General features: G+C 44.8%; 1 protein-coding gene across 3 annotated transcripts; it reads right to left on the bottom strand.

Annotated features, from left to right (window-relative positions):
* Nucleotides 1–599: 599 nt before the first annotated feature.
* On the bottom strand, nt 600–24,288 carry TSC22D2 (TSC22 domain family member 2). Of its 3 annotated transcripts, none has more exons than XM_058031215.1 (4): nt 22,140–24,287; nt 9,619–9,690; nt 2,934–2,985; nt 600–2,195 (listed from the first exon to the last, which is right to left on the bottom strand). In XM_058031215.1, the coding sequence occupies exons 1-4, from the start codon at nt 24,074–24,076 to the stop codon at nt 1,962–1,964; spliced, it is 2,295 nt and encodes a 764-aa protein (XP_057887198.1). In that variant the 5' UTR covers nt 24,077–24,287; the 3' UTR covers nt 600–1,961. The 3 variants fall into 3 exon arrangements, with proteins under 3 accessions (XP_057887198.1, XP_057887199.1, XP_057887200.1); XM_058031217.1 differs by having other exon boundaries at nt 2,108–2,195; nt 9,582–9,690; nt 22,140–24,288; XM_058031216.1 differs by lacking the exon at nt 9,619–9,690 and having other exon boundaries at nt 22,140–24,288.
* Nucleotides 24,289–24,492: the final 204 nt, after the last annotated feature.

Raw genomic sequence — 24,492 nt, 5'->3', positions numbered from 1 at the left:
ACATAGCTACTGGAATATTTTGCTTTCTAATCTGTGGCACTAAAGTCTCCCAGCAGTGCTCACAGCACAGGGGTGCAGCAGGCAGAAAATACCAATCCACAGCTAATGGAAAGATCATTTTGGCGTTACTTTAGCAAGAACTTTTCAATAAGCACACAACACAGGCTTTGTTTGAACTGTGCTGAACTGATGCTTACCAGGAGGAGATGCTTCTCTGTTTCCAGGACATGGACACGTCTTTGAGATCTGAAGACACCAAAACTTGCAGTTTCCAATGCTTCCTCGGTTCTTCCTTAGACATAAACCTGAGCAGAGTTAGAGCTGCTCAGGGCTTCAGTACTGAAGCAGACATTCACAGTAGTGACTGAGCAGGCCCAGATGTTTATTCAGAGCTGTCAGTGTGAACCCAAACCCCTAAGGCAGCCACTGACAGCATCAGAAGATGCTTCTCCTAGAAGGGAAGAAACCAGTCTGCTGCATGAAAAGTGGCAACCCTGGCATTGGTCTGTTACTGCCTCACTGACACTACATTTCTCCATTTTGTTCAGAAAAGAGCTACTGATTTTAATTACACTGCAACAACATCTACAGCCAAAAAATTCAACAAAACTGGTTTAATTTCAGAAAATGTGTTAAAATATATATATATATTTGTACATCGATTTGACACACTGCATTAGTTTACACAAATGATGGTCTTTTTTGAAACTGTATTTATGAAATGTACATTTTTAATTTAAATACTCAGTATACACTGCATTTAATCTGCATGTTGCATTTATTAAATACATTAAATCTGCAATGTAACAAAACGTTTTCTGCATACGAAATTCAAAACACCATTTTAAATGAACAAAAGATGGCTCACTTCATTTATTTGTTTTAACAACTAGTGCCTAGCACACTAGCTTAGCTCCACCAACACCAGCTGTTCTTTCTCTTTATTGACATTGTTCACAGACTAGTACATATTACACTAAGAGTGCTGGATAAAAACATGAGGTACGGAAGTGGTTCAAAGATTACAGGTCATGCAGATCATGCGAGACAGCAAAGAAAGTTGTGAATGAGAAAACACTAAATAAAAATACATAAAGAATGTGCATTATAAAATTTAAAAAAAAAAAAAACCAAAACAACAAAACAAAAAACCAACAACCAACTCAATTATACAGCTTTGCTTCTTTGGTTACAAAGTAGGTTGAACAATTTCACAGCTTTTTATTCCCACCCAAAAAACCAAACCAAAAACGAAATGTCAAAAAGCAGAGGAATCATGGCCCCCTTCTCTCTATTAAAAAGTAGAAACAGAAATGAGCAAAGTTTTCTTCATCAAAATAGCCCATCACTTATTTATTATATCACAAGGACTGGTGACTACCTGTACAGATGCACTATGGTCTTCATACTTACACTCTATACAAAATTTACATTCAAGCTGGATCTTTACTACCGTAAATAAATACCAAAGGTCAATTGCCATTAGTGTTAGAAATACGCCAGGATTCTTTGTTCAATTATTGCCTAGACATTGTATCTATTAACGCAATCCCATCTATCATTTTACCCATACAGAGGTTTATTAAAAAAAAAAAATTCAAAAGTTCTGTGACATTGTTCATGTACATTATGAAAATAGCAGCCCTGTAATAAATAAAACAAATAAAGGAAACTAACATAGGCAAATGTTACTTATATGAAAAGAACAGTGGCTCTGGAGAGGAATTGCTGCTCCTTACCAGCCAGCGAGGCTCAGAGCAGCCCGGGAGCGATGGGACCCTCGGAGAGCGCGCGGGCCGTGGCAGAGCTGGGTGCGCGGCCGGGCCCGGCGCGGGCTCCGTGCGCAGTGCGGGCACGGCCTGCGCCGCAGCAGCGGGTGATTGTCTAATACTGACAAGGCCAAACACACACACAAGCAGGCTGCTCGCTCGGCGGGCCGGCGCTGGCGCGGACGGGCCGGCTCACGCCGAGGACACGTTGGGCTGCGGCGGCTGCGCGGGCTGCGCCTGCGACGCGCTGCTGGGGGCGGCCTGTTGGCTTGACAGCTGCGATAACTGATCGTTGTTGGAAAGGGATTTCAACAGTGCATTTTCTCGTTCAAGTAAAGAGTTTCTTTCAACTAATTCTTTTATTTGTTCCTTCAGAACTTCCACTTCTTCTCTCACTGCATACATCAAATGGCTTTTCACTAGATCCTGCAAAGAACAAGTGGACGGTTACACCACGGGGAAGAACAAGTTTCCTTCACCCCAGCCCCAGAACTTACTGCTTTCACTGCAGTAAGCCTGGGAGAAAAAAGCACTCATCACCAAACATTTATGAATAAATCAGCCTTTGACCACAAACAACCCAGCCCTTATGTGAAGTGGGCCTGATATGAAAAGCTTTGTCTCCAGCACTCCAGTCACTTCAGTTCTGCGGAAGCCAAGGAGAAGAGTGATGCGCCAGCTCCTCAGAAGGAAAGCACCTGCTCTGATGCTGTCACCTGGGGTTATGGGTCTGTGGAACGCAGGCCCAGCCACTGAGGCGTGTGAGAACCAAATCAACAAGAAAGCTTTTACACCATCACAAGCAAAAATCCAACAGCTCTAACGGAAGCTGAACAGTGTGTTAAGGATGACCCTTCAGAAAAACTAGTAATGAACTTGGCTAGAGTAATATGCACTCTATTTTCAGCACTCCTACAAGTTCAATCACCTTGCTCACAGCAATTTGTAAGAAAATTAACTGAAAAACATTTCTAGGCCAACAGTAAAAGCAATAATGGTTTGTGGTCATTCACAGATGATACAGAAAATCCTTTATTGATGCTCTCAGTCTTACCCACCTGGAGGGATATCACAGCCTCACAGAAGCACAATAAAGCAGGAAACTTATGTTCAGTGATGAGCCACATTAATTCTATTAGAAATAACAACTTATATTTTACTTACCATTGCCTGTTCTATTTTGTTGTCAATGGCAACAACACTTGCACCAGAGGCACTGTAAATACAACGAGAAAACTCCGTGAGTGTTATTGTATCACTCGGGTAAAACTGTGCACCTGCAGGGCTCCTAGATCATGCTGTCACTGGAAGGCTGAAGATTAGAGTCAAGAATCCAGTACACACTCACAGGGGGGTGTCCCATGTCCCTCCCACACCCCCATTCAGTTGCCCAGCACAGTTGTGACTCACAAGAAACACTGCTCCTTCAGTTTATATCTTGTCACACTGGGCTTATGACACCCATAACCATAAAAATGCATTAGAATAAACACTAAATCAACTGCTTTAATTCCTGGCCTCATTTACCAGCTTTCTTCACTGAGGGAAAAAAAAATTCATGGGATATTCATCAGATTCTTACCACTAGCATTATTTCTTCCCAACTGTTTTTATAAAGCAATGAAGAAAACACCCTGTTTTAATATCTGTTCTCTGGACTCACTAGAGTCCACCTTCCAGGTAAGGAGCTCCTGGCACAGCACTGCCCCTGCAGTCTGTGGCAGCAGCCGGCAGGAGGGCAAGGCAGGACCAGAGCCCTGAGCCTGCAGCCACTTCCCGGCTTGCAGTGAATTCTGCCTGGATCCTGTCTGACAGCTGACAAACACACGGCCGTGGGTCACAGCTAGGGCCAGGTTTGTTCCACAGGCACACTGGTGCAGGGCATCTACCAGCACACCTCAGCACGCTGTGAGGATGTTAATTCCTGCGCCAACAGGATCCCAAACTGGGATCTCTGCAGCCTGTGCGACAGAAACGCAGCCCTCAATAGCCAGGGTCCGTTTCCAAGTCACGCCAGAGGCACAGAAGCCAAGCTGGATCTCAGCAGGCCGGGGGTGCCCTGCTCCCCCACAGACGCTGGTTTCTCCCTTCAGAGAGGAGCTGTGGCTCTCCCCAGGGCACGCAGGGCTGCAGCCTGCAGCAGCCACCGCCCCACCCTCCACATCAGCCTCCCAGCCCGGGTCTCAGGGTCCCATTTCCCACCCAGCCCCGGTCTGACACAGACAGGAGCTCCTGGGCTGTGACAGCCCCACCACTGAGAGCTGCTGATAACACTCCCAGCCACGCACATGGCTATCAGCAGTGCGCAGCCACCTTCAGTAGAGTTAACACGGGGAAACTGCAAGCGTTGCAGTCATGCTGGAAAACTCACCTCTCACCAAAACCAAGTGTTAAGAAAAAAAATCACTCAAGGCTTTTTACAAAGAGTATGGCAATGTGCTCAGCAGTACTAGTCACAGATGCGAAACACAGCTCAGCTCCTGAAAAGTGATACTGACCAGAGAAGTTAATTTTAAGGGCTCCCACAGAACCATCAGCACTAGAACTGGGCTTTTACAAGCAGAGGGCATCAGGTTTGCAGACTGGGGAAGTAACAGCCTCTATTTCTACCGAACCAATCTTGAAACCCAAAGCAAAAGCACTGAATATCCATTTCAGAAGAAAATTGTTCCAATCTCTTACTGTGTTCTAAGCCTGTTCCAAACCCTATCTATGGTAAACCTCCTCAGAATAAAAGCTATTTATAACTCATGCCAAGGGAAGCATGCCTTTTTATGCTGAGTTAACATATGTCAGACTCATCTAACACTGTCAGAAGTATCTGTGTTCATGAACCACAAAATCCCCAAGACCCCATGTCCTCTCACAGTCCTTCATGGGCACCACTCTACAGATCAGATGAGGCAGCTCTGAAGAGGTAACAAGAGGAGGACAATTAAAGCAAACTGCACACTTGGCAGTGGGATCTCCTTCCCCATCTCTGCACCATAATCGTACAACTTTTGTCAAGATCCATCTAGTCAAACTTGAGATTGGAACTTTGTTCTTCTATCCCTGTTTCAGCTACTTTGTAGTGTGATTATTTAAAACAACAAACCCCACTACATGACTCTAAGTAAAGGCATTCAAGCAGTCGCTTTCATGAGAAAGACAGGCAGCCTTCCCTCAGCCTCCCAAAGAGCTGTAGCTGCATGGCACACTGCAGAGGCACCTTTCCTCTGTGTACCTTGTGCTCTGAGCTGCTCTCTGCCTGTTGGGTGGGTGTAGGAGCTGTCCCTCCCTGCAGTGTGACTGGAAAGAGCCAGGGAAACCACTGCTTTACCATACACACCCCACACACCCACAGTGCTGAAAGCTCTAAGCAGCTTTATACACTACTCCGTAAAGTTCTTGCTGCCCTCATTCCCAGAGCAGCTGAGTCTGGATTCCAGCCCTGCTCCCTGTACACGTCCTCAGTCCCAACTGCAGCAGGCAGAGGCTGGCACCACGCAGACCCCTCCTCACCCACCCAGGAGAAGCTCCACACTGACACCGGGTGCCCCAGTTTGCAATCAGGATAAAAACAGCTGACTATTCTTCATGTCACTTTCTCAAAGCAGATGAGAATTAGATGCTATGGTCGCACAATCCCACAGGATTTTGTTCATCTGACAGTGCTCCCAATACCAAGCAGCTCCTATGGGACATTCATGAGCAGAGCCCTCCAGTGACAGCTGCTCTCATGGGAAACTCCAAACACGCTGCCAAATCTTAAAATTTTGTATATTTTTCTCAAATCCTAAACTCTCGACATCAAATTCCAGTTTGCATAAAAATATTTTTATCCCATGTCTGCAGAATGGCATTTATAAATACAATCTAGTCCTTATGAAAAGGCCAGGAAGAAATCCAAAATACCCCTTAAACAAGTCTTTTTGGATGACTGAGTGGAGAGAGAGTCTGACACATTCTGTGAGTGCACTATCCACTGCAGAGCCAATGCCTCAACTTGCAAATCCTGGAATCAGAAGAGGAAAGACACCATTTAGCTCTTGTAAAAAAAGACCAATTGCTGATTGCTCCAAGAGCTACAGAAGTCTGACAACTATTGTCAAAACTGCAAAAAACTCCACATCAAGTACCACAGGGCAGATTAAGGGGTGCATTAGGCATGTAATACTTGTTTTTAACAGCAAAACCCCCATCCCATACTGAGCTTCTGCAGCCCACAAAGTATCAGATACACTGAACATGGCACACTTCATTTTGACTTGGACCTCGCAGTTAAGGCCACGACCACAGAGGCTCGACCCAAAAGGATGCTATATTGTTACACCAAGTTCACACTGAAGCCCACAAGGTACATGGCAAGATTTACAATCAGCAATAACATCAAAGGTGCCCCAAGCACAGTTTGTCATTCCCAGAGATGGAGAGTAATCCCAGTGTTTTCCTACCTTAAACACCAGGTAGACAAAACCCCATTTTGTCAGAGAAATCCTCATTTCGATGGTTTAAAAAAAATCTCAGCGGCTTTTGCTTTACCTATTAAATTGTCTTTATCTCAGCTGACACGTTCTCTCACTTTTCGCATTGTGGGAGAAGGGGGAGCTGAGCGAGTTGCTGCACGGGGCTTAGTGCCAGCAGGATTAAACCGAAACAGCCTTTTTTGGCACCCAGCATGGGCCTGGAAGGGTTTGAGGTAAGGATAGATTTGACTGGGATGTTCTAGACTGAATGGATTGCTGTTCCTTCTGTGCAGCTATTGCCTGGAAGCTCCTGTGTTTGCCGTGGGCCTGCTTGCCTGAGTCTCTCAGAGCCCATTGCTTGCTAGCGGCCATCCTTTGCTCTCCCTGCTGCCACACTGCTCCTTATCACCTCACTGCTGTGCCTGCAACACTTGGTAACAGCCACCAACTTCTATGTGCCTGGGCTGGCAGGTGCCCAGGAAGTGCTGCCACACTGGGCAGGCCGGAGCTCCAGCCCTGTGGTCATTTATTCCTTCCCCTCATTGTTTACTCATTTATGAGCTACTGTCTTAGCACTGGGTGAGCTATTCAGTCTACCCAGAGAAATCTTTTCTATTCTTGAAAGAGTTAATGTCTATTTAATTAGCTCCATCCCATAAAGAGATTTTATAATGATAGCATCCCAAGCAGTCCAATCACCTATCCAGCCTGGAAAGAGAATCTGTGTGACTATTGCAGACTTCCATTATTGTTCTTTGTCAAAGCCATGTGAGAATGTGCAACAACCTGAGGCAGTGAACTCACTGCCTCAGGAGTTCCCACACACACTTTGAGTTAATTTATATTGTGAAGGATTAATGCTTCACACATAAATGCAATGGAAACATAAATCCTACTACTTTAAATTCAAGATTCCTAATAATGTCTGTGCTTTAGGCAGACCCACCTAAAGCTGTGCACCTTTACTGTGCAAGGACAACCCAGGCCCAGAAGAGCAACCACCCAGACTCACGTGGACATGCCAAGAAGCCACTATTCCCCTTCTTAAATCACATCAGCTGAAAAAACCAACACGTGAGACTTGTGCCTCCAGCAACACCTATGCAAGCACTGCGCATGAAAACATCCCTGCTAATGTGTCAGTAACAACAGCATCTCCCCGACACTTACTGGTCTGAGTGCCACCAGCGCTCTTCCTGCCACAGCGTGTTGGTGAAAAATAAAATAGTTTCTATTCACTGGAGCAATTCAGCAATCTCTTTCTCTCTATTGCAGTATCATGTGTCTACCTATGCCGATTTCAGCAGGTCCCTGGAGACAGTGACTCATAGGGGAATAATCCATATTTGTTAGAAAAAAATACTAGAATTACACAGAAAGATTTTCTGTTTACCCTGAAGTCTCCTAAGTCAAGCCCCTCAGGTTCACAAAGTACTTCTGAAAGAACTGCAAAATGTAATTAAGAGCTCACTGCCAGCAGCCTCATGGTCCTGGTGCTCTGCAGTGTGTCAACCTCCACATTTTGTGATGGGCAAACAAAGGGACAAGTCACACAAGTTTCTTGTTTTCACAGCAGCAATTTTTCTTTCCCAAACCAGAGATGCCAAAACGAAGCCCCAGGCCATGTTCTTGTTAGAGCCCCCACTGTGTCCTGCCCAGCTCCATCCTGCAAGGGTCCCACCACCAGCTGCACTGCTCACTGATGGCCCTGGTGCTCCCTCCACCAGCTTTTACTGCAAGTTTATAGCTGACAGCCTCTCAGTTTCAGTCATCCAGTGAAGGAAAGCTGCCTAATGTGACCTTAAAATCCAGTAACTGGGGTATAAATGCAAAACCTGCCAAATCCCATCCAAGACTTTGGAATTTGAATGGATTATAAGTTTAAAACACGTATCTATCCTGATGAATTGCATTCTATGTTCTCACAAATGCTTGTTTCTACACAAAGAGTTCACTGGCAAAGATGCAAGGTTATTTTAAAGGTAACCATTTACATTCTTCTATCTGAATTTAATGTTTTATATCCCGCATTTCCAGCATTTGCTTCAGGCATTGTTCATAAACATCAGATTTGTGAATCCTCTATCTTAATAATTAATTATTTGATTTTAGGGTCTTTTGAATTAGCTTCCTCATCTTAAGACTTATGTTGAGGCATGAAAATAGGAAAACAGCTGAAGGCTAGACCACAAAGTGACCTTTTGGTCTACAAACCAAATGTGTATTCTAAGCCCTGAAGTTCGTTCCAGTGAAATAACAAAGTCCTTGAAACCTAAATACCAACTCTGTTCCATAAATACAGGGAAGTGGCATCATCCAGAGCTTGAAGCAAAAACATAAATTCGTCCAACTTACTGCTGAAAAAGGAAGATGCGCTTTGAAACTGAGCTTAATGCCAGCACCCCAGCAATACAAAATAATTTTTTAAAAAAGAGCAGAACACTAAGCATTACTTATAACCTTCATCATTGTGCAGTATACAAACTGTTGCCAAGCAAACTTTAAAGGATTCAGTTGAGCTGTGCAAGTTGAGAAGCCTTTCAAGTCAAATACAGCCAGGACAGTGACGAAATGGTTATCAATACTTCAACAGCCAAACAAAATTTACATTCTACACAGCTTGTTAAGCAGAAGTTTTGACAAGCCAGAGCAGCACAAGGCATTAAATCACATCATCACTAGGACTTTGACTTAATGCTGACAAAAAAAAAATCCCTCAAAATCATTAAAGCACAGGAGAGAAACAGTTTGCAGCTACTGATGAATTAGTAATGCACCTCTCTCAAGTCCTATCCATGCCAGATAAGACTTTGTTGCACTTCACTGCAGTTTCTCACCATGAGTTCAATGCTAACCTTGGAGATTTACTTTGTCCTTGTCACAGTTCACCTATGTTCCCCATCCAGCTTTACTTGAGCAGAATGAAAGTAAGCCAGAAAGCTTTTTTTCCTGGTTTAAAGATGTATATATATATATATACACATATATCTTAACTTTGCCAAAACTGTGTTTAAATGTAGTATTTTCACGATATGTTTTCTGACATAGGACTCAATGCCAAAAAGTTTCCTCTTTTGGAAAAGGAAACGGAATATTTAGGCAAAGGTCGCCTAGGAGCTGACTAGCATTAAACTCTGAGCTTACACATCATGTATGATACATGCATAATGGAAGGAAGAAGAAAAAAAAGTCATGTCATATTTTGGAGTTTAGTTCCATGTTTCAGAACAAACACTTCACTTCCATGACCGCTTTCACCTCTTCAAACTGCAGAAGCCCAATATGGAGTTGTGAACACAGGCAGCAGTTGTGTGCAAACAACAACAATGAGAAACTTGCACAGAGCAAAGCGGTTCATGCATACCTCAGCATGTATGCATTCCATACTCAAGCATCCATACCTATCCCCGGTGGTCTTTGACTCGTGTAACTTGTTGAAATGGAACGCTTGGTAGAATGCAGTTGACGGATTCCTATGAGATCCAAGAATCAGACAGACATATTGAAAATGGGTACGTAATAAAAATACCAACACACTTCATTCAACCTGCATTACAAAGTGAATTAGCTGTCCAGACAGGTTAAACTAATATTTGAAAGGCCCCACTGTTTCTGTGAGTTTGCATTAAGGACACAAGGATCCAAAACAAAATAGTAATTCTCCAGCCCTATGGATTTTCAGGCTATAGCAAGCTGCTCCTTTACAAAGATGAGACTGTAAGGTCAACAATAAGACCTCTCCTGTCCTGCTGGCAACACTGTGTAGTTTAGCTAACCACCACCCTAATGCCAAACATACCTAAACCCAAGAGACACCTTTCCCATTTTTGGTATGCTCCAGACAACCTCTACACACAGTGCCCAGTGTTTCCATCCTACTTAACCCCCTGCTTTGTACTCAAAACAGATGATTCCTTCAAGGGGACCTGGAAGTCAGAGCTCAATACACCACATTCAAACTATGACAGATGAAGTTACAACTGACAAACAGATCCAGCTAGAAATGAGAAATGGAACATCAAGTACCTTTGTAAGCACCTATCAGCCACCTTGCCCTTGCCGAGGCGCAAGAGGGCAAGGGCTGCTGGAGCCCCTGCCCTGCACTCCCCAGAGTGCTCTCACAGCCACAAGCCCAGAGCACAGTCCCCTTCTCACTGAAAACCCTACACTGAGGCTGCCCGGCCCTCCCGCCTCAGCCCCACCATGGCAACTACACTGACAGTGGAATTAGACAATTCTACTTCTCCAAAGCCTCATCTGAACATTTGTTGTGAAGTGGATACTGGATGAAGCACACACTTCTCTGCTGCCAGTGGCTGCAGCAGCGATATACTGAAGCTTAGAAACTCCCTTCCTCAACTGCTCTTCTTCACATGGGCAGAGCTGCACCAGTCCTAGAGACAAATGCAACAGCCTTGCTGAAAGATCTTCAGAAATGCAAACATAAGCTCAAATTCCTTTTAGAATCTGTTTTAAAACAGGATGCTTATATCACATTGGAAGCACAGGTATCAATCCCTTTTTTAAGTTAACGGCAAGAATATTTCTAAAAACAACAGTCTTCAAGTTACTCTAATATTTCAACTGAAATACAATTACTGCATAATAAAAATCACATAAAATAAAACAAAAACATCACAGAGGCAGCACCATAACAAAACACTATCAGAAGTAATTAGATTCTCATGGCAGGTGTATACCAAAAATCTTGGAAGGATAGTGGTATTTGTGTATCAGCAATGATCAGCAAGTGTCTGAGTTTAAAGTGCCTGTCACTCCTCCCACCTTCAGCACTGTACCCTTCAATAAAAGAAAATTCACACAAGTCTGGAATTTAGCTTAAAACCTGCTACAGAAGTTGCTTGATTGAAACTGATAAACACCATCCTCTATGTTGGTAATATCCACATTTTCCTAAGAAGCACTGCACACAACTCAACAAATAATTACAGGAAGAGCAACACAATAGCTAAAGGACATTTGTGTAATAGGACTTTACATGTGGAAAACAACTGGCATCTGCAGATCAGGAGAGCACTCCAGGCCCAGGCTCTTCTTTCTAACGCAGCTGTCAGGAGCATGTACAGTCCCTTCCTCGGAATGAGGCTGTAAATAGAAAGTCATTCAACTTCCAAGATAAATTTACTTGTAGCATATAAAGTCACGTTGCTACTCTTAGGTATAAAAAGTGGTTTATAACACACAGCATGTATTCCATATAGTTTATTTTTGTACTGATACACTCTATGCTCTGTATTTGTGTACTGTTTTTAAGCAAGCATCTGAAAAGATATGGGAAAATTTTCCTTATTAGATTCTTATTTGTAACCCCTACTGTTGAAATTGCTTTTGCATTACTTCTGACAAGTAAGAGAATTTTTTCTACTCCACAGCTATATATTTTAAAAATAATTAATTGGGGTGTGTGTACCTAAACAGGAAAAGTAAATCCACAGAGGCATCATGAACGATACCTCACATGCAGATCTGAACTAATATGACTGAGTTTCAGACTGCTGAGGCATCTAGTTTAACCATAAGAAACAGTGAAAGGCTAGAGAACAACTAAAATGCCTTTCTGCTTGAAGGAACAACTGAGAAAACAGCTTACAGGAGCACTAAAGCCTAGCCTGCGGCTGCTGTGCCACAGCTGGAGCCCCACAAGTCGTGCTGACACTGCCCTAAGTGAATGCAGGGACAGCCTGGACCAGAAAAGCACACTGCCTAGGTCTCCTTCCGGGCAGAATGCCAGGGCTGAGGGCAGGACTCAGTCCCACTCCTTGCAGATTGATGCAGAGGAACTGAGAGCCACACAGGACAGAAATGTCCCAGATGCTGACCCAGAGAAAGAGCAAGCACCTTCCACAGAAGGTGCTCCAGAACTTCTCTTCCTCCATCTCTGGTGAGAGAGATCAGGTATCCCCAAGGGTACACGGGCTGATTTCATTCCCAGCTTAGTACACTTAAACATCTGAAGCGTATTTCAAGTGGCCAAAAATGCCTCGATGTCTCTCTAAACAAGTCCTACAACATATACTGCATTTATGTTCTTTAAAAGCTCATGAATGCAAATATTCTCAACTCACTCCCACACTCTTGTTTCTAAGAACAGTTTTCACACAACAGAAAATTTGATCCAAATTTAAAGAAGGAGACCTTACTCAGTTCTCTGAATGCCCAGGACATAAAGCTGTCCCTTTAAAAGGGAAGCCTAGACCTCATCCCAAGTCTCATGTCACTGTTGGAAGTGTATCCTTCCACTGCAAATCATCTGGACAATATGCCAAGTACAAACTTCATCCTTGAAGGCTCTGTTTGCTAGAAACCATGCCTGTGAAAGCTGGCAAATCATCAGGTATACAGATAAATGCCTTTTGGTTCAAGTAATGATACTGGCTTTGGACTGTGTATCAGCCTGACCACAGATGCCTTTTGACCAGCTACTTCCTTTGAAAGAAATAGTAACATCATTGTCCACGAACAAGTCCCAGTCTTCAAACTACTGACCAACCTCAGAAACTGAGGGCAACAACAAGAACAACACAAGTAAAATAGCACATTTTTCCCAGTAAAAAATCAATATCAATTCAGACAGTTCTCTCACAACCTGAGTTATTTTCTTTAGATTTGAGAATAGGAATGACGCAAAACATTCAAAAGGCCCAACCACCTGTCTTTGAAGAACACGAGAACAACAGGTCAGACCATCCACACTCAGTACCTCTAAGGAAAACCAAAGAAGAACAGAAGCACATATTCACAACCCAGACAGAAGCAAGCACACATGGGTGACCTTTACAGAAGCTCACTTCAGCCATAATTCCCTCTGAGAACAATTAACAGGTCTCATATAGAAAGCCACAGGAGATGTGACCGTGTCATAAAATTAGTTGCACTTTTAATGCCACCTTGCGTGACATTTTTGTTGGTAACAAAAGGCTGTTTACTGGGGTACTGACTATGACCTGCAATGGACACTGATTACAGCTGCTCTCAAAATTACGGACTTGGCAGGGTTCATCTGAGATCTGGAAGAGGGATTTGATGATCACTTGATCACAATTTATCAAGAAGCTTGCAGCATAGTTTATGGCATTTTGAGATTATGTTTACACTAGTAACATAATTCCTTCTCTATCCTTCTCCATCTCCTTTTAAAAGGTGTTTCACTTTATTTTTAGCACCTTCTATTTAAAGCAGCTGCAACTTTGAATTAGCTTTCTTTCGTAAGACTCGATCTACAGTAACTGGAGCACAAAGCTTTGCAGGGGAAAACTAGCAGGGACTAAATGTGGGGGAGTCAGTGCAAAACTAAGGAAAATAACATCTCAAGCGGTGTTTAATTGCATATTCTGTTCATGCAGTTCCTCAAAGCCATTATACCTGCTATACACACCCAGAAGGCCAGCAAGAATTCAGAGATTTAACACTCAGTTTTAGGTGTATTGTAGCTACAGATAAGAGGAAGGGCTGATTCAATGACCAACCCACATGACAGTTTTTGGGACAGCGGCTCTCAAATACCACAATGGATTTAAAGGGGCTTCACATGCTACTACAAAACAAACATATTGTAACAGCATAGAGAAAGCACACTGCAGGGAACTGATCTTCACTGGATAAACCAAAAGCAGTAGCCCATACTTCTTCACCTTGCTCTCAAAAGAAGATTTTGGCAAATAATTTCCTGCAGTGATCAGAAGTCTCTAAGGAGAACAAAACACAGACAACTGCCTCAAATACACAGAATATGAAGTCTGGCAGAGGCATTTCACTGACCACTTCCCTGCTCTGTTGAAACACTGGCATCAAGCTTCCCCTGCTCTGAGTCGGCTTGAGTATTTAAAAACAATACCAGGAATATTTTCCAAATCCTACCAAGGTTATTACTTGCTTGATGTAATTATGTGATTTTAATAAATAACAAAAAAAAAGTTTCTTTATTACCTATACTGGGTCATAACCCTACACTAATTCTGAAGCAGCTTTGCTGAAGAGTTCAAATAGTGAATTCTAGTATGACTATTTAATACTAATCAGAGAAAGAATACAACAATTTCTAAGTATCTTGTTATTCCTGGTTTCAACAGCTGCAGCTCAAAGCTCTGGAGTCCAGTTCTCTTGAGTCCCACAGATTGGTCCCCAAGGCTCAGGAGTGCTGCACACAACTGTAATCACAACAGCTTTATGATTTCCAGATCCAGTGATGACCCTTTCCATCCTCAGGCTCTCCTGCTCCTCCTGTCCCAGACAGCACTGCCACAGACAAGGTAATTAACACAGCACCTGCTAATGGAGCACGGCTCTTCTGTGAAGGCTGCCAGTCAGGCTGAACTTTAATTACTTCATCTCACCAACTGTGTGAGGACTAATCTGAGAGCTTCTGTTCTTAAATCAAAATATGTAACAAGTGTAAGATTTTTTGTACTAACGATTTGTCTTCTCACTGGACATAATCAACCTTCAGTTCTTGGAGGGAGGATACAGAACAAAGTAGTTCACACGATGCACAGCTTGGCTTCCAGGCAAAAAAAATCTACAGCAGATCACATTTTCAGAGAGAAACTTATAGATTACAAGCTGATAACAGCAATGCAGAAAGTCTGCCTGGTCTAGTCAGGGATTCTTGCCTCTATCAAGTAGCTTTCAAAAAAAGCCATAGAAAAACACACCAATATTATCCATGTTTGAATGAACTGAGAAAAGTTAAAAAAAACCCAAAAAACAAAAAACCAAACAAAGTCTTATTGATAATAACACCCATGGTCACAACAAACACCTTGAACTCCATAAGGAGTGGAGCCCTTCAGCATCTACTGATACCTGCCAAAGAATATCACTATGCCATCATACTCTCCTGCAAATTACCCCATCCATTCAAGAGAGCAAGCTCTGAGTGCTGCTACCCAGCAGACCCTGATATGCTCGTATAAAGGAGGGAGCAAAATAATAAATTCAGCATTTCTGAAATAAAAAAAAAAAATCACATTTGCTAGTATTGCATTATAGGTCAAAAAATCTGCAAAACTCCTCAAAATTATTGACTTTTATACAACATGGCTGGTAAAGAAAATGCATGTATTTGTATGTATGAACCTGTTATTGAAGATGATCAGGCTCCTGCTGCCTGTGATGCCCACAAAACATGATTTTCTCAAACACAGTGATAAAGGGAAAGGTGCCCATGATTTCTGATGAAAACTGGCCCTGCATAGTGGAACAGGGCTTGAATACTCATTCTCAAATAAAACTGCACTAAAATGAGATTTCCCTCTCCCCCCCCCCACTAAGTTGCAGTGACACTTTCAGCTATTTCAGTCATCTATAAATACAAATGGGTCCTGTTTTTTGACAACAAAATATTTCAGTATCTGGGGGGAGGGGGGGGGGAATGAGCGGATAAAACAGCTTCAAGCAGACTCAGATGAATCCCACCTGTCCTACTCATGTGATAATGGTCAGGAATGCATGTATGAGCAAATGTTTCAAATTACGCATTTGGCTTTAAAAAAAAGATGTTAGATCCTAGGCCATGTATGGCACTTTGTTTTTACACAGTATATTATAAATCTGTCTGCCTTCCCACAACATTTACAAAGTCTCCACCACTCAAGTTCCAGGCCAGCCTGTGCTGTCAGTGAGTGTTCACCACTTGGTTTACAGAAAAAGTATTTTTAAAAATGCATTTGAAGGGTTGGTCAAGGTATTTACAGGCCTTGCACTCACCAAAGAGCGCTCTACATAGGAGACATTCCCAAGAGCTCTCATCCACACCCGTACAAAAATAGCCACAGTAACTTGATGGAGAAGCAAGCAGGGTTTTTTTAACCCTCATTTCTGACCACCTTATCCTCTATTGGATATTACATCTGCTTGAGATGCAAAAGCTTCAGACACTTGACTGCAAGCAGTATGCCATCTCCTATCCGAAGCTCACACACCCGCCACAGCCATCCCCTCCCAGACAAACGGGTCAGACTCTGCCCTCCCGGGCTGCCCAGGGCAAAGTGCAGCAGGTGGAGGGAGGGAGGGAGGGGATCCCTCCTTCCCCCCGCACGGCCGAGGCCGCACCTGCGGGGCTGTGCCCACATCCCCACGCCACTTGCAGCCCCTCAGTGTACCGGACAAACCCACCAGCTGTCAGTGCCACTGACAGCTGACGCCTCTCCAGGGCGCTGATTAACGCTCCTACCTTCTCTCCACACTGACAAAAGCACTCAAGCAGGCTGTCACAATTCAAATACATCCTTTATGGCTTCAAAGGGAGACCAGATATACACGTTCTTGGACTAATTTTGTCTTGATTGACAAAGAAAATTAAGACAAGCGTATAGCTGTCCTTCACGCGGCCAAGTAATTCACCTGCCCTGCCTGAGTGAAAATAGACTATCCCATAAGGCAAACATTTCCTGACACTTAATACACATTCATATTTATGAAGGTGAAGTTTAAAGATGGAGCAATTTTCAAGAGGAATGAAAGTACAACCTTACTCTGCACTTCAACTGACCTCTTATGTCTGGAGAATCTTCTCAGTGTGGCTTTAGCAGTTGCTATAAATATTTCTATCTTTATACTTTGTCAAATATAGGAATAAAAGCAGACACCTGTGCTTGACAATCTAGATTAACTGAACAGAACCATCCAGATGTACTTTAGCAGGAGGAGTGTCACAAAAGTTTAAGGAATCGTTGCTGACACATAAAGCATAAACAAGATTTGCACTTTTCCTGAGCAAGAGAAACTGCTAATTGCTAGCTTTTAAGCAGGAAAATTAATATACAGCCTCAACACGCAACAGGCTGATAACTCAAATATCCAGGAGAGTAACAGGGAGCAACTCCTCTTTACTATAGTGTCACCTGAAGTCATAAAAATTATCAGCAGCTTCCATAAAAATGCAGCCTCTGAGAACTTTCAGCCCGTCTGGTGTCTGAGAGCAGTTTGGTAGTCCTGCCTTATCAAAACATCCAAATACTTCAATATTCAGCTTTTAACAAGAAGTTTAAAATAGATTCCATAAAACATATGCAGTTATTTCTGTCATGCAGACAGTACTCAGAAATCAGCTATGGAACATCTTTTGTAGGAGATGAGGAAAAAACTAACCCCCAGCAGCTGAGCAGAGCACTTGTGAGTCTGAGGTACAGGGAACCTCTCCTGTCAGGGCTGGTCACTACAGTCTTTGAAACAACTTGAAGAGTATCACTGTGAATTTCTTTCAACTACTTTCCCCATTCCCTCCTTTTAATAGCTCTCTCATCTGAAACGCTTAATGTACCTCATAATTTTTAAGAATATATTGACTCCTCCTTAACAAAGGCATTTGAATGTTTAAACTGGGAAACAGTACTGTCAAACAAGCAACGACAGTTTTGTTGAGCTATCTTGCACCACTCTAAAAGTGACTGCAAAGCACGACAGGCTTTCTACTGTGCAGACACCCATGCAGTGCTGCAGTTACCTTTGGTAATTTTTGTTATAGAAAGTATAGCAAGCAGTGAACACAACCAACTGGAGTTCCTTTGCATTAACCATCGTTTGCTGCCATGAGCTGCAGGGGCCACCCCAGAAGGCCCAGCTCAGTTTTCGAACTGCCCGTCAAACCAAAGGCTCTCCAGGCTCTGGAGCGTGTCTCTCCAGGCTTCATTCCCACCTGCTCCCACACACACTCACAAACACAGGCCTTCAGCAGGAGAGCTGAGAACAAGTCTGCAGCTGTAGGAGAGCTCAAGCCTCTGTAAAGTTTAGGAGCAAGGGAAGAAAGGGTTAACACTGCAAACTAATGCAATTCAACTATCATGTACTGGTAGGTACTTGCAGAAAACTTACTTTTTTTTTTTAGGAGCACAATAAAATATGCATGCAGGGCAATAGTTAAATGATCCCATGCCCAGTTTTGTCTCATGTGATGAACATGGTCTCAAGAGCACAGTTCCCACAGCAGTTAGTGCTCCATACGAGTCCGTGATTCAGCTGAGCTCGCAGCCACGCTGCAGAGAGCCCTGCACAATCAGGTTCTCAACAGCTCAGCTGCCATAGCTGACAGCTCACAATTGCAGCCATTCATTAGTGTTCCTGGAATACAGCCGGAACAGTTCAAGCCGGGCAGTTATCTCTGGAAAATGATCTATACTCTGCGCCTTTTCCAACAGCCCTAGTAATATTTTGCCCCAAAAGTCTGCCAAACATGTAGGAGGTTTGAACAAGCTTTCTCAGTAACATTCTTTTAACAGAAGCCACATATTTCTTTTCCCTCAAGAGCCAAAATAAAGTTATTAAGCCAGATGAAATATTCTGCTTGTCAATTACAAATTTGTGTATACATGGGCATAAGGGCAAGCGGAGAACCTGACACACACTGATACCAACATCCTCTCAGGTGCTCTAACTGCCCTCCCTTCAAAATAATTACTACTAGTGCTGAAGTCCAACAAAAGAAGAGTCGGAGCAATTTTGAGACCTAGTTCCAATAGCTTTTTCACACAATTAGTATTTTCCCTGTTTGACACAGCAATACCCGCATCTGCCTCAGTACCAGTACTGGTTCCTCCATCCTTTAATACTGCTGCAGCTTATTTTATTTGCAGCCACATTTAAAGAGGAAAATGTGTTATGCGGTAAATATTTCATAACTTTCACACACAACTTTTTCTTTTTAAGAGCTTAGCAATTTGGAAACATCAACTGAAATACTGGCATTGCTTTTCAAGGAAGGTATAACACACCAAAGGCTTTTTTCTTTTTCATTCTTTTGGGCCACCTATCCACCCTTTCTTCCCCCACAGACAAGATTTTCCAATTAATTGATTCTTCACTATTTATCAGGGCAATGCAAGAAACCACAGGTTTTTATGGACTACTGGCAAAGTGTACTGGGCTATGGGAACATGAAATTAAAAGTCTTTGGGCAATGGCTTGGAAGAAAGCAATCTATAAACATAGTTCTCTTTATATATCATACTGGATCACCTCCACCCTAATAACCTTAGATGCTGCTCAATTTAAAACAGCAGACTATAAGATAGGAGTAATAAAAAAACCATTTCAGAAGTACATGTACTGATCAACTTTTTACATCATGTTTACTGTTTTACCAACATGCTGCTTTCAAAGAACTTTCATCCTAACTATTTTACCTTTAAAACAGTTCCTCTTCATATTCAGAATGGTAACTTTCCAGGTAAATCCAGGGTATTGAGAGCTATACACTACTCCTTGATGAGTCACTGCTTTAGAAGATGACTATAGGAGAATGATCTACACAAGTCTGTGAAGCTTCAAGTATGTGCAAATACTGAAGTATAACTGCAGGTGCCAGAAGAAACCTGGATACCTGCCTCCACACTGAGCCCCCTTTCGGGGAATGTTACAGATTAATAGTACAAAAGACAAAGAGAAAAATGCTTTCCACAGATTTATAACTTCTATGACCACCAAGTAACCTCTCTGAACTGAGCTGTGCGCTAACTTCCTGGACCTGCCAGCACAAACCATGACTCATGATGTATCAGCTCCCTTTGTGCTTTAATAGCTTTATCAGTGTCAACCCCCAGCCTATTAATGACACTTGAAGGTCTTCATTAACTATTTCACCACCGATTCCAGTAGATAAGGCAGCTGGGCAAAGCCCATGGGAGTGGCAGCACAATTTAAATGGCTGGAAAGGGGAAAAAAGCAGGAGCAAGAATAGAACAGCTGACAAGCAGGAGACAGTTTTACAATAAAGCCATCTCAGAGAATAAAGCAAATAAAAACCAAAGGTAAAACAGCCTTAACAAGCTGCTAGGTTTTCATTCTCACCTTTCTCTGTCTGAAGCCAGTGCAAATCAGGCTACTGTTTGAGGGAAGCAAAGAATAAACTCCCATCTACTGTGTCTGTATCTATCTCCTATGTTATGTATGAGGTCTAGGTCTGTTTAAGGTGAGCTTTCATGGCTTGCCAGAATCACCTTCCCAGCTGGGAAAGACTCTCACACCGTACATGTGCTCCTGGCTTTCTGACAACCCAGCACACGGCACAGTTTTATCACCCAGTGCAGAAGCTGACAAACGACACATAGGCACTCCTCCACTGATAACCAGACTTTCATTTCTCTACTGAACACCACAGCATGGCCTACCAAAAACGGCACACTGCATTCACACCCCATTTCCATTTCTTACTCATAGTTCTCATGGCAAAGTGTCTGTAAGAGTCTCTTTAGACATGAACACCATGTAAAGCACCACTGCAAGGACTAAACTAGAAAATTAACTTTAAGAATCACTGTTCTGGTAAGAGTACCAAGAACTGACCCACTGGAGTGCCACACAAAGTTACATGCCCGTAATTTGAGTAAGCAGAATAAGTGTTTCTCTGTCTTTACACAGAAGTTATTAAGTTGTCACAGATAATCATGTTCATTGCCACAATTTATATTAAGTATTAGAAGCTATGGAAAACAAATGCAAAATGTATTCCTTTCTTTCTGATTCCTGAATCAAGAGAATGATTAAACACCAGACAAATCGTCTTCTCAAAAAACACTGAGCTATGAAAAGAACCCACCAGCTTGAAATCAAACCTTACTTGCACAAGGCAGTTTGTCAGCCAGATTAGCAGCCTTCTTAAGGTGGGCAAACTAAGAGTAAATTTTAAACTTTTAGTTAGTCCTTCACCCCTTTATTCAAAAGCAGCACAGGTTTCCAAACCACAGCTTTTCCTTGCAGAAAAGCACAGCAGTTACTTTCTCAGACACAGCGTCAGCCAGTGCTCCAGCGAGCACAGGCCTGCATTAAACCTGCAGCCCGAACTCTCCATCCACTTTGAGGTGCTCTCTCCATCCACCGCACCCCAACTCCACAGACACAGCTGCTTCACTAAAACATCCTCAAAGCAACTCTGACTATATTATCTTCATGTCTGGTGCTGCCTCAAGGTGAGAGAAGACTTACAGAGAAATTCACCACAAGATCTGCTCATGATGGACTAATGCCTGTTTTTAAAAACAAGTAACACACATGTATTCCCTTCCTCCAAACTGCAGCAATTCTGACAGCAAATGTCGGGACTTGAATTCAGTGCTCAAACACGGCTTGATTCTTCTTTCCCTCAAAGAAGTCAATCAAGTGGTTTGGCCTTCAGAGCAGTCCGACGTGTCCATGGGAACAGCAGCCACACACCCACTCCCTCTCTCAGGCCCTCTTCGGAGTCTGCTCACACCACACCCCTCTGTTACAAGTTAGAGTTCCAAATTACTTTCCAACTTAAAAAAACTCACTGTAAGGTTGTACTTCCCACCGTGTCCACATCTTTGCCCAAGTAGTGTCTGTTTTCTCAGCACAAAGGACCATTCCCTGCAGAGCTTTCCCTGCATACGGATTTGCACACAAATCCACATACAAATCCAAGTACTTTCCTTACTAACTGACACTATAAAGTGTCAACTCTACAGCAGAGTAAAAATCAAGACTCTATGTTAAAAGCCCTGAGACAGCACCACACAGATTTAACACTGCATTACAGTGTCATTTTAACCCAACTGCCATTGAAGTGCTTTATAATGCATTCAGGAAAAATGAGAGAACAGCCCTTCGCACAGCCTCAGCCACTGGCTACAGAAAGGCAGCTTTCGGTCTTCTGATTTGGAAGAGGTAATATTATTCATGCATTAAGCAGCTTCCAGGATACTTTGTACCCCATTTTGGGAGAAAAGTAATCACACTCACACCCTGCAAAAAACAAGTACAATTCACTACTGGGCTAAGTACTTAGCTATGGTTTGTGCTCTTAAAAGAAAAATATAGTTCAGGTGAACCTCAGCATGACCTTCTGAAAATGAGAATTTACAAAAAACACTGGGCAATAACTTGAAAGTTGACTTCTCCCCCCCCACTAAAAACACAGTTCTTTTTTATGGCATTATAAAATAATTCATACCTGTCTTCATCACCATCAACAGGAATGGATATGCCAAAAACAGAGCTGGCAAGACTGTTCATTGGAGTACTTGCAGGTAACTGAAGAGGATTTGCTAGAGTGTCTGGAATGGGAGGCTTCACAAGAGGTTTATTTTCAGCTATAAGAGAAAGTGGTGGCTGAGGTAGGGGTTCCGATTTTCTTCTAGTATCATCAATCTGGCCTGCTAAGGACTGGGCCTGGGTCTGAAACTGTCCGAGGCTGGCCTGAGGCAGACTGGCGGGTGCGCTGGGCGCACCTTGCATCATCGAGTGTCCGACGTGCTGGGACTGGACTGCGCCAGTGCTTCTGCTGGCAGAAGGGTGGCTCGTCAGCTGGGACTGCACCAGCGTAACAGGGACGTTTGGCATAGCAGCAGAGGCGGTGGTGGACGCACTAGGCACACTTGTACCGGGCACAACCGCAGGCACGCTCGGAACTCCAGGGACCACAGCATGGGGAGCACCAGGCATTCCCGACACTTGACTGCTTCCCCCCATTGGATGCTGAGTCACAGATTTCTGTTGCACAACCCCCGTATGCCCAAGGCCTGGCTGCACCACACCTCCCTGCTGCGGGAGGGCAGGCTGACTCGCTGGTGCCTGGCCACTCTGCAGCAGCCCGGATCCCTGCCCGACTGCTTCGCTGGGCTGCGCTGACACCCCCATCACTGGCGCTCCCACAGCTGAGGGGTTCTGGCCCGTCACCTGCCCCACAGGAAGGCTGGAGGCCACAGTACTTGGAGCAGAGCTTGTAGTAGCCTGCTGAATAGCTCCTTGAGACTGCATAATTGTCATGTGCTGCATGTATTCAGCCTGCCCAGGGGGCTGCGTCGGCAGTAGATGCACTGGTGGAATCTGGGACTGAGAATAAGCAAATTGTTGAGGCTGAGTCACTGGTATGTTTGCCTGCTGCACCTGCTGCTGGGCCACAGGAATGCTTGACTGCCCTACTGTCACATTTGACGGTGCCATGCCTTTCCCGTTGGGTCCAGCCTGTGAAACACCCTGTGGATTTACCTGTGGCTGTGGTTGCTGCGGCACTATCATCTGCTGACTTGCTCCCGAAGCCCCAGAAAACACAGGCTGAGCAGTACTCTGAGGCACGGCCCCACCTACGGGCTGTTGCCCAATGACAAAATTAGGTTGCTGTAGAGAGGACTGGTTCATTTTCTCTGTCTGAAGCAGCTGTGACACAGCAGCCAGGGAGCTGTCAGCTATAGAATCGGGGCCATGGGCTGACGCCGGCACAGTCGAGATCACAACAGAGCCTCCTGTGGCACCGAGGCCACTGTCCCTCTCTTGAGCAGTCTGCTCGAAGGTGCTGCTGTGCCTAATGCAATCTCCAGTCCTGCCCAGAACACCACCACCATCAGAGTCCCGGTCATAGTACTCCATACACGTCCATCGGCCTCGCCTGTAGGGCTCCCCAGTACCGTGGTCCAGCTTGATCACCCTGAAGCGAGAGCTGCACGCAGCAGCCGCCGTCTGAGACATGGCCCCGGGGGCAGTGGGTGCCTGAGCACTGCTGCCTCCCCCCACAGCAGTGCCAGGAGCAACAGCTGGCAGGGGCACAGCCGAACTTTTGGGCACAGCCCCCCCGTTGGGGCCTGCAGCCACCCCAGCAGCAGCCACAGCCAGCTGCCCGTCCAAAATGAGATTGGGAGAGACGCTGCTGGGAGTTTCGGCCTCGCCCACGTTGTTGAGAGTCTCTTCGGAGGAGCTCCGCTCGCAGACGTCCTCGGGGCCGTAGTCGGTGGCTCGGGAAACATCAAAGATTTCAGAAGACACGTCCTCGGTGCGGGACTCATCCGGGTCATCCAGGCTCTCGGTGTCCTCGGTGATGCTGCTGGCCACCTGCGCCGTGGTCACGCTGGTGATCTGGAAGCAGCTCTTCTTCTTGGCCGGCATCTTGGACATGTTTCCTCCGCAGGAAGGGGCTCGGCCGGCCGTGGCGAGGCGAGCGGGACGCTGGGGCGGGCTGTCACGGCGTGCCGGCCGGGCCCCCGGCGCTACCGTACATCCTCCGGCGGCTTCCTGCGGCGGGCGGAGGGCGGCGGGGCTCCTCCTCTTCCTCCCTCTCCGCAGCCCTCTTCCCGCGGCCGGGCCTCCTTCTCCTCCCTGCCGCCGCTCCGAGCGCCCCGCGGCTTCCTGCGGCCCGCAGCAGCGGGCCCGCGGCCCGCCCCGCGCGAGGGGCCCCGCGCTGGCCGGGCGAGGCCCGGGCGGCCCCGTGTCCCACCCCCCCCCCCGCTGTCTCCGCGCTCTACCTGGAGACCAGCGCCAGGCGCATCCTGCTCACAACGGGCCCGCGGGCTCGCCCCACGGGCAAACCCCCG

This window comes from Melospiza georgiana, chromosome 10 (assembly GCF_028018845.1).
Source record: "Melospiza georgiana isolate bMelGeo1 chromosome 10, bMelGeo1.pri, whole genome shotgun sequence".
Taxonomy (NCBI): domain Eukaryota; kingdom Metazoa; phylum Chordata; class Aves; order Passeriformes; family Passerellidae; genus Melospiza; species Melospiza georgiana.
Note: the sequence above shows the minus strand (reverse complement) of the source record. Positions and strands in the feature narration are given on the sequence as shown.